Below are 11,712 nucleotides of genomic sequence, written 5' to 3'. Positions count from 1 at the left end.
GCATTATTCAGATGCGAAACAAGGAAAAAAAAATAAAATAAAAGTTCTTTCAGTATCCGATCAAAAACACAGAATTCACCATTTTAAAACCACTAAACAGGCCAATAGCTCCACTTAAACAATGAGCTTGATGCGGCTTTATGCACCATTTTTTGCTTTTCTTGCATTGGATTGTCAAACGTCAACTAGTTCTGTTATATAAATAACTTTTAGGTATTTTTTATATATTTTATTAATGTGATTAATTAAAACAGTTATTTGATATTTAAAAAAAATGACGCAACTAATTATTTTAATAGAGTGTATAAGAAATAAGCAAAGTGACTAAACAAAGATCAAAACATACATCCAGCTTAGCAAGATTAGCAGCTGAGCTAATTGATCATGTACAAAGGAGAGCTCAGAACCTTACAAGCCTAACTCCCAATATACTATTCTTCCACTTACGCAAAAATATGCACCTAAGATGCCATATTGGCATATTCTATTCTTATCTTCATTTTTCCTTTCAGCAGTACCTTTTTTAGTACCCATCAACCCAAAAATAGTTCTTCAAGTCCTGAGTAGAAGAAGAAAGAAGAAAAGCAAAAGCGGTTTCTACACTTTGAGACTTGGTTCCTGATCAATTTCTTTCGATTCCATACTAATTTCACCATTCTTTTGACCCAGATGAAACCCATGATCTTCTTCCGCGTCAAAGCTAGCGTGAACACTGTAGAACACATACACTAGGACAGCTAGAGCCGAGAAGAATCCAAACCTCACGTAGGATGGCCCACTCAGAGACCCCAGCAAGAATATGTTCAAGAAGATGGAAATGGAAGGTATCCATGGCATCAAAGGTACACCCCAGTGTTCGGGCTTCCTTGCCTGTGGGACCATGCAATGGAAAATCTGCAATATTGCGAGCGCAATAACACCAAAAGCAGTGAGCATGAAAGCCTTAGGCTTTCCCGCCGGCGCAAGATGACTGACGAGGGTGAAGATGATGGAGGTGAGGGTAAAAGAGCACAAGAACGATAAGGTTGGGCGCGGATTGGTTGTCCCCAGGACAACATAACGTCTGTAGATTACGGCATTTGCCACCATGTAGAAGACGAAGAGCGTGCCGATGGATACGAAGTCGAGGAGAACATTGAGGTCGATAAAAAGGGCAATGGCTGCCGTGAAGATTCCTGTAAAAAATGGAAATGACCATTACGTGTATACATACATATATGAGAAAGCATATGCTATAATACCACAAGTGACTTAATTTCCTTCTGACTATGCTCATCATTCAGCATGCGAAACATTTCCAAGTAAAAATTTAAAAAACAATATTTTAGCCCCAAAATATTATACAAAAGTAACTTAATATAGTTCATCCGAATGTAAAATTAATTTTATTATAAAATAAATATAACGAATCTGGTGAAACTACATCAATTTACAGAATAATTTAGTAATCCTTCTATGGTTGTAGCATTTCTCATAATTAATTAGAACTAATTATATAAGTTTCAAGCTCATTTGACATTGTGAGAATAAATTAATAATTTTTTTAAGTCTATTAATGGGGATGTTTTCTCACATAAATGATAATAAATAGACAACATAAGTATTACGGTTATACCATATTTTACAAAAATAAACTTAGAAATTGACATATTTTATTGCTATGTTACCTATTTTATAATTAAATAATTTCATAATTTACTGTACATTATCAAGCCCTGTATTTACTTTTACGGCAATGCTACATACAGTCGTGGAATTACAAACGTCGCGCAATCGCTTTGAAAAAGAGTGGGGTCCACAATTAAAAAGTTAATTTTTTTTATGTAGGTTTCATATTAATTCATTTTTTTCAAAACAACTGCACGCCACTTGTACAATCACGACTCAAATATTTACTTTTATTGTAATAAAAGAACATTTACCAATAAATAAAAGAAAACACTACTATACCCTCTCTCCTTATTTTTTTTTTGATATTGGAGATTGGGGAGGGGGATCGAACCCAAGACCTCTTTTATAGAGACTGGGTCTCATGCCATCTGAGCCACATGCTCTTGGCATGCCCTCTCTCTTTATACTTTCACGCTGGTCATAATTTTTTTATTTTTTTATTTAGTGATTAAGAAAATAATTTAAAATGTATTAATATATTTTTTTATTTTTCAAAATATTAAAATATTTAAAAAAAAAAACTGCCTGACAGTGAGTTTGAGCGGTACACTCGGACGGAAAGTATCACCGCTCTAAACAAAATATCATTTACCAGCAAACAAAACAGTATAAGAGACAGATGTATACACATTCTTATTGTACTTTCCTCCCGTTGTACTAATGTTTTTAAAGAACAGAGCAAAAATAAATAAATAAAACAGTGTCCAGAAACTGAAACGGTTCAACTGGGACCCATACCCCAACGAAACAACCAACCAACCAAACAGTTGCAACAGTGCATTGGGCGTGAATACAAACAGTCGAAACAAACGATTAATGTGATCCATTGAGATTGTCGACAACGTTATCGTTTTAGAGTTGAAAACAAAACAGTGTGCAAGTAACGTACCAAGAAAAGCGGAGGCGTTGACGGGCGTGGACGTCCTTGGGTGAACCCTTGCGAACCAGGCGGGGACCACCCTAGACCGTCCGATTACGCACAGGTACCGAGCCTGCCCCAGCATCGCCACCAACAGCGACGTCAGAATCCCGAAGCTGGCCCCCACGCCGATCACGTTCGACACCCATCCCCAGCCGTCCGATTTTCCCCCGAACGCCGCGGAAAATGGCGCTTTCTCGTCGATCTGCGTCACCGTAATTGGACATGATCAGTTAAGGAAAAAAGTTCGACTTGGGGTCGAGGACATTTCCGTCATTTTAAACCATCCTCCAATCCAGATCATCACTATACACTTGACAGTCACGGAATCCAACCAAAAATATAAAGAAATAAAATGCTGACAGAATAAAAATAAAATAGGTTTTGATATTATCAATTACCATATCGTAGGGGAGGAGCTTCGACATTGAAGCGGCCATGAGGCAGTACAGAATGGTGACGAGGATGACGGAGCCCGATACTCCGATAGGGATGTCCTTGACGGGGTCTCGGACTTCTTCGGCCATGGTCGAGACCGCGTCGTATCCAATATAACTGAGATAAACCGTGGCTGCCCCCTTGAAAACGCCCGACACTCCGTTCGGAAAGAAACCGGATGGGTGTTTCTTCGGGTCTTCAGGTTCCGTCAAGTTTCTCCAGTCCCCTAGCCAGAATCCCACCAGTATCACAAACGCTATGAACAAAATGTGCAGCGCCGTCAACACCATGTTCAACACCGAGCTCTCCCTCGTACTGAAAGCAAAAGATCATGAATGAATGTGACGTGGGATTGAAAAACTGTGAATGAGAAACAGAAAGTGTGGGCAGTGAATGCGTTTGTGGTTTTGGACCTGTAGCAGATGATGAGGGTAATTATCAAAACGACTACGAAAGCAACGATATCTATTTCGTTGAACTCGTGAGGGAGTGAAGGGACCGTGAGTCTCCATTTAGCAGTGGCAAGTCCGATAGCTGTGCCCAGATAGCTGGTGAAGCTTCTTGCAACGGCGGCATTTGACATTACGTAGTCCATCACGAGGTTCGCGCCGGTCAGAAAGGCCGCGAACTCACCTGCACAAATTCTAGTAGAAGAATTAGTACCGCTGGTTATGGTGTGCGTTTAGAAGAAAATTAATCTTCTATGAAAGGGGGCGGTGATAAACCGACCAAAGGTGACGCGGAGGTAGCTGAAGGCGCCACCGGCGACGGGCATGTCGACGGCGAACTCGGTGTAGCAGAAGGCGGAAAGGAGGGCGCAGAGGCCGGCAATGGCATATGAGAGGATGACGGCGGGACCGGCGCGGTGCGCACCGCTGCCGGTGGTGACGAAAACGCCGGCACCGACCATGCCGCCTATGCCTAAACCGACGAGGTCGAACCATCGAAGCGTTCTCCTCATGTCAGGACCGGAGCGGGCTCGGACCTGGCTGAGCTCAGCGAAGGAGGTGGAAACGGAGCCGGCTCGGCGTGCGAGGCGGGTGGGGGTGTGAGCCAGTGCCCGGAGGTAGGCTGGGAGGCTGGAGAAGGAGGAGCCATGGCTACCCATTGGATGCCTCTCTGTACACTCAGGTTTGCTCACACTGATCGAGTTTGCTTGTTGGGATGGTGATTATCGTTAAGCGATGGGCAAGGGCGGGTTTTATAAAGGGTGAGGAAGGGGAGTGTGGAAGGAGAGGTTAAAAACTCTGGAAGTGCTCTCTGACAATGGACGGTGTGGATGCGCCGGCCACATCGGGTCAAGCCGAGCCGAATAATACACCTTTTGGGACTATTTACGGTCTTGGTGGGCCCATCGATGATAAATAAAAGAGTAAGAGAAACTATATAGGAAAAATATAATTACAAGTATAATTATATATTAATCTGTATATTAATGTGATGTGATTTATTAAAAAGTAAATTTTATTAAAAATAGTGTTAATTTAAATTTTAAATATAAATGAATCAGTATTAGTACACAAATTAGTAAACGACCGTATTTATATATAGTAAAACTCATATACAAATATTAAATGCACAAATTTTACGAAAATATTTTATAAAAAGAAAAATAATATTTATATTCGTGAGTTTGTAATTATTGTATAATTATTTTAAAAAAATAATAAATAAATATATAAATTATATGAAAAGAAATTTAATTTTTTAATAGTGAATATTTTTTTTAAAACGAATGTACGATACTTGCACACTACACGACTGTATATAGTATTAATTTTATAAAAAATAAACATTACCATGAAAAAATATGAAAAAAAAAATTATAAGACCCATATTTTTACAAAAAACTTGTATAAGGCTTTTACATTTAAAACATATAACTAGCATTACTTTTTTAACTAGCATTACTCAAAAAGTAATGCTAGTTATAATTATATTGTACAAGTGTAGTATCGATGATAAATAAAAGAGTAATACTAGATATAATTATATTTTATAATTGCCACTCACTCGTTTTAGATTCATTATTAAAAAATTAAATTTTTATATAAATTTTATATTTATTTATTTTTTTCAAAAAGAATATACAATACTTATGTAATCAATAACTGTAAATATCATTTCTCTAAATAAAATTATGTGTAAAGTGGTTCGCAATAAGCCAGCTTTTTATTTTTCATATGGAGTGTAAGAGTTAGATTACACAAAATTAAATAAATTTATAAATTAATATGATTTTATATAATATATTAGATTTATTTAATAATAAAAATAATTTTACAATCTAATATATTACGTGAAACTATATGTAAAGGTCATGCAATTAATGAATTTTTTTCTAATAATGTAGTGATAAACATTGGTTAATGTATATATTTATGTAAAGAAAAGAATTGGATCTCCTTGATGGAAAATACGTGTGCCAATAAAACGTTTCATAAACATATTGTGTTTTGGAGTCATAATCCGAAACTATACTGAAGTCGATATATATGGATGAGACCATGGAGATTGGTTGTCTCTTGATGGTGTTGGTGAGATGTCAATTCTTTATAATTTGATATATTTTTTATAATTTGAAAAGAGATATATTGTATTAGTAGTTTAAATTATTTATTTTAATTGGAATTTTTTTTGTAAAATAATAATAATCTTGTGTTTACTAAAGTTTCAACTCAACTTCACGAGTTTATTTTAAAATCTTAAAAAAAAAAAAAAGAAACTGAAAGTTAATTTAAAAAGTTAGAAAAATGATAAAATATATTTTATAAGTGGCACGTCTTATAGATGTACGAGTACACGATATTAGAAAAAGTTTTGTTATATATAATTACAGTTAAATATTAATTTATATATTAATATTGATTTATTTATATTTAAAATTTAAATTAATATTGTTTTTAATAAAATTTATTTTTTAACTAATTATATTATATTAATATAAAATTTATATATAATTATGATTTCAATTATATTTTTACCATTAGAAATTAGAGTAAGGATGTGATTCATGTAAAACACCACTTGGGAAGTGGGGGCCACAAGAGAGCGAACCCTTAAGATTGAACCTCAAATGGGTGCGTGCGTTGCCTTAAAGAAAGGAAAGAAACAGACGGTGTCGAAACGTTAAGGTAACACGTGTGTCCAATATCGACACGTGGGAGTAAAAAGTGGAGATTACATGGGGATAAGCACGGACTTTGAGTGCAGCTGAGGTAGGCGGCGTGGGACACGTTCGCCAGGATGGAAAGAGGACCGGAGATGGGGAGGGAAACGGGAAGAGAGGGTGGACTCAGGAAGTTTGGTTGGCGTCGATATCTATGCCAGAAATAAAGATATAAAAAATAATATTTACATAAATTACGTAACTGTTGCGTAATTTATTTTTAAAAAAATAAAATAATACAAAATCATATAAAATTAATTAATTTTTTAACAATATTTTTTTTTCAAAAAAATTATTTAAACTCTATATAGCATTATTCATCTATTAATTATATATTTTATATTTTAATATTTTTCCTTTTGTGGGATGAAAACAAAGCATATTCATTAGATTCTATTTGATTATATAAATCAAATAAGATAAGATGTAATATTTAAAAAAAAATTAAATAAAATATTATTACAATATTATTAGACAATCATCACATATATGACACGCTCACTGTAGGCTACAAGCTAGTGCATTCCTGTTTGATATTACAATTGGGAAGGGAAGGGAAAAATAACTAACAATTTGATAGCTGAAGAGTGAAGTCGAGCAGGCTGGAGACATGGTGGCGCACAAAAAAGACTCGCAGTGGTAAGTGCCGGGCGTCACACATCAATGGAGATGTGAAGGCTTGATTCAAATATGAAAAGTCTAGACGTGTGAGACTGTGTTTTCGTACGTAAGATGAAATAAAATGATTTAAAATAAAAATAAAAAATTAATTAAACTATTGTTAAAAAATATATTTTTTAATATATTTTTTATTTTATAATTTATAAATATTGAATTATTTATTTTATTTTATATAAAAATTTTAAAAAATTATAATTATTAGATAAAATGAATTAAGGGGTTTTAAAAAAATAAACCAGAGTACAAGACTGACCATGCATGAGATGTACACTTAAGCTTGGGGACTACGTGCCCAATCTGTTGGCAGTACTTTCGCGTCGACTTTAGAGATTGGATGCGAATGAGTACGATGACGGGCACTTAAATGATAGATCATTTAGTGACAAGAAAATGATAGATCATTAATTTTTAAATAAAACAATCTAATTATAAACATAATTATATATTAATATATGTATTAATTTAATATAATTAATTAAAAAATTAATTTTATTAAAAATAATATTAATTTAAATTTTAAATATAAAAAATTAATATTAATATGTAAATTAGTATGCGATTTTATTTATATATAACAAAATTCTTATCAAATTTAGGATTGAATAAAAAATAAAAGAGGTGATAAAAATGAAGATACATGGACAATGAGTTTGGGAAGTAGGAGAGGGTGATGAGGTAGCTAGAAAGATTATAATATTTTTTGTTATATATTATATAACTATATTGTATAATGAATAATACTTTTATAAAATACTTTACAAAATTAAAATTAATTTATAAAATATTATTATTTAAAAATATATTATAGAATATATTATGTAATTAAAAAAACACTTCAATTTTGGAGAGGGAATAGGGTTTAGAGAGAGAGAGAGAGGAGTATCATACGATCATGGTATCGTCATCTTCATCATGGCGTTAAAGCCAAAAGCCCATGCATTGGTTACTTACAACTTGATCTGGTGACTTCTTCACCTTTTTCAGTGTTGTATCTGGAATGGATAAAATTGCCTGCAGAACTCAATGAAGTTGCTGTCAGGACTCAGACCCTTTAACCATTAAGCCTGTACCTAGCAAGGCTATCATTCTCCATGGCTATTATATAGTATGGACAAAATCTTATCACTCTGTCACCAATCAGGAAGCTCCACCTTTCAATGCAAAGCCACCCACAAACTGAAAAAAGGGGTTCCACAAAATCAAAAATGGGTTCATTTTAGGACTTCCTATTTTCCTGGAAGCCGGAAAGTCCGTAAATTTCCAATGTCACCATCTATTGTTGCATATTAATATAAGTAATGTTATATACAATTATGAAATGTGTAAATATTATATAATTATTTAAAAAAAATAAAATTTAAGATTAAAAGGTTATTTTTTTTTCATATGAATCTCTTATTAATTTATTTTTTAAAAAATACTGCATGATATTTATATAATCATAACTGTAAATATTATTTTTCTATAATATTGTTACAAAATAAATGGCCGGAAATGCTTTTGTGCGTGTAGCTGTTGGGTATTCAAATTTCAAAGGCCGGAACAGGTTAATGGGAACATCCCCAACTCTCTCAACCTTAGGTGGTGTGTATGTTGGGAGCTTTTTGTTTACAAAAAGTAGTGTTTTCTGGATAATGGGTCTATTTATCACTAGACTTGCAAGTGGAAGAATCGATCCTCCTACTCTTATATCAAGAAAGATACATAGAAACCCCACAAAGTGGTAGAACACCTACTTCTAACATATATTACTTTCAAATCATGGGTATTTAGATTTGTTTAGTAAGAGTTTATCAAAACCAATACATATCTCTCAAAAATATACTCCTTGGTTAGAAAGTTTGCTAATATTAAGTACACAAAGTGTTGTGCTTCTGCCTGTTTAAGAATCACACAAGACGATAAAGAGACAATATTTAAGTGGTTCGGCAACTTGCTTACGTCTATTGAAGTGAAAATTCAGTATTTTTAATATGTGTGTATAAAATTATAGACACTCATAAACAAGCTCTCTATCTCTCAAAAAACCTTATGTTCTGAATTTCACCAGAACCTATATTTCACCCACAGCTCTTTGCTTTGATCTCTTACCTTAACGAGGATGGTTTACATCATTGCAAAATATCTCTTTTTATAGGAGAAGCCTACCTAATGTAGCCACCATTATTGACAAACAAGAGAAAATTTTCAGCAGCTATCATTGACTGTTGAGGGTCTGTTGCAACCATCAAGGAATCGTAAGAAGTTTATCTTGGTGGATGGGAGGCTACATGTTCACATAGACAATTCACACTTGGGGGTTTCCAACACAAAGGTAATGCATATTATTTTCGTAGTCTTCCATGTGTTGTTGAATACTCCTTGAAGTAGGCAATGCAACTCAATCAATGCATATCATCTCTTTGCCACCCAATACCCAGTGAGAGTGAGAGAGAGAGAGAGAGAGAGAGAGGATGTCATTCGCTTTTTTCTTTTTCTGTTTTGAGAGAGAGGTCATTTTCAATTGAGAAATGATATTTACAGTCGTGATTGTGCAAGCGGCGTGCAGTCGCTTTGAAAAAAATGAATTAATATGAGACCCATATGAAAAAAAAAAAAAAAAACTAACTTTTTAATTGTAAATCTCAATCTTTTCTAAAGCGATTGCGCGGCATTTACAATTCAACGAATGTATGTAACGTTGCCGTTTTCAATTTGCCACCTACCATTTGGATGTAAACATGGTCTCCATCACTTTGACGGGTACCATATGCAATAAAATCTGACCCGAAACATTCTAAGATTTTCTTTTTCCTATCTTTTTTAACAATTCTTTTGACCATTCCTCCTCTATCTATTACTGATCTATCTTCCAATCCACGAAATGCACGGGGTGGACTGTCCGGGATGCATGAAAACTGTCATGTTTTGGTTCTAACACATTATCTTTTAAAGCATGATTCCTAACCCATTAGACCCTTAGGCCAATTTATTTATATGCCTCTCCCTAGTTGTAAAGTGGTCAACGGGTCAAACCATAGAAAGCAATGGGATTTTCTGGCAGCTTATCTTATAATAATGTAAATCATTGCTCGTGTATCTCAAAGATAATGGAAGGTGAAAGAAGCCTTTTAAACTTAGGTAAGCAAAATATTGCTAGATTAGCTTAGAATTCAAAGTGGCCCCATTTGGATAATGAAAGTATTTCATCTCATCTAATCATTATAACTTTCTCAAATTCTCACATAGAATATAATAAACAATTCAATTTTTTCAAATTCTAAAATAATAATAATATTAAAAAAAATATTCCAACAATATTTTATTCATCTCACTATCCAAACCGCATCTTAATGTTTTTGTCCCTCAAGTACCATCTAATCTGAAAGCAAGGTACTTTATTTATTTGTATATTTTGTCCTTGATTTCTAGCTTAAAGAAACTATTCTTTTAGGTCATATTGGGAGTAATGGGAGGATGCATGCCTAGGGCCTTTAAAGTTTAAACTCACAAGTCTGTTATGCAAGTCATGATAATTGGGCCGGGCAGCCCAAAATAATGGTTTTCTTAATAAAAAGGTGCTGCCAGTTCAGTACCACCACATTTTGAATCTCCATATGGCCTATGAAGTAATGGGCTCCGATTATTTTCTTTTTCTGTTTGTTCCTGCTTATTATCTGATGCACATGTGGCCCAAATCTTCCTTCAATTTGCTGAGGGATTTGGATCCGCTGGAGTCATTGACTGAGCCTATAGTGGGCGAGGGATATGCCTATAAAGTGAAATCACAACACTTTAAATATCCGAGTAAATATTTTTTAAGCAGTATTAAATATTCAATAAATATTATAAGATTCATTTTACGTGTCTATTTTTCTTATCATTGCTTTAAGACATCTCAATTCAAAACAACCTTTAAAAAAAAACAGAGAGAGAGAATGGAGAGTTCGAACTTAATTTTTCATTTCAAGAACTGGGTTATATACTATCATATTACCAGACTCTTAGGAGTTCAAAACAACTTTAGTACTTTACACTGTGAAAAATGGGCTAAAGTTTTGAGACTCAAAAATATTTGATTGTATGGAGATTTGCTCCATAGACATTTCATCCTTGTATTTGTATATGAGATGTAACTTGCCAATAATCATGCTACACGTGATAATATAAATTCTTTTTTATTTTTTAATTATCTATGGATGATCAACCTCAACTCTTAATAATTAATATATTAGCATGATCTACGTACAAACGAGTGAAATGTGACTTGAGTTGTATTATTTTGCACATGATGCGAGGGTATGGTGTTCGTAGCCATACCTATATGATACCTTAAAATAAGATATAAACGCACAAATGCAAAACATGTTTACAATACTCGGAAAATCTTTTATTTTAATGGGATACCACTTGTTAACATTTAATTTCAACTCGTTTTTAATGAAATAATTCAAGCGATAAATTTTAATTTCTAAAATCAAAAAAATTGCCAAAACAACAATTCATCAACTTAAGTATCTATTATCCAACATTTAAAATAATTTAAATATAGCATAAAATAAGTAGCTAACACGTGAAAGAGAGAATGAAAAATCATCTCGCTAATTAAAAAAATATATTTACGGTTATAGAATAGGTAAGTACTGCATACTTATTTTAAGAAAATGAATAAATATAAGATTTAAATAAAAAAATTAATTTTTTAATAACAAATTTACTCTTTTTTAAAATAAATGTATAATATTTACACAGTTTATAATTATATCTGAGATTATTTTTCACAATTATTTTTCGTCTCACAAACAATTAATTCATCCTAATAGTTTTGTAAAAGAGTGAGTCTTCGAATCTAAAT

General features: G+C 33.4%; 1 protein-coding gene across 1 annotated transcript; it reads right to left on the bottom strand.

The window, feature by feature from the left end:
• Positions 1-291: 291 nt before the first annotated feature.
• LOC122291283 (cationic amino acid transporter 7, chloroplastic-like) lies at positions 292-4,208 on the bottom strand. Its single transcript, XM_043098950.1, has 5 exons — positions 3,758-4,208; positions 3,442-3,661; positions 2,992-3,343; positions 2,561-2,795; positions 292-1,175 (listed from the first exon to the last, which is right to left on the bottom strand). Exons 1-5 carry the CDS (start codon positions 4,134-4,136, stop codon positions 598-600), a joined length of 1,764 nt encoding a protein of 587 aa, XP_042954884.1. The 5' UTR covers positions 4,137-4,208; the 3' UTR covers positions 292-597.
• Positions 4,209-11,712: the final 7,504 nt, after the last annotated feature.

This window comes from Carya illinoinensis, chromosome 13 (genome assembly GCF_018687715.1).
Source record: "Carya illinoinensis cultivar Pawnee chromosome 13, C.illinoinensisPawnee_v1, whole genome shotgun sequence".
NCBI lineage: Eukaryota > Viridiplantae > Streptophyta > Magnoliopsida > Fagales > Juglandaceae > Carya > Carya illinoinensis.
This window is presented reverse-complemented; position numbering and strand designations above follow the sequence as displayed.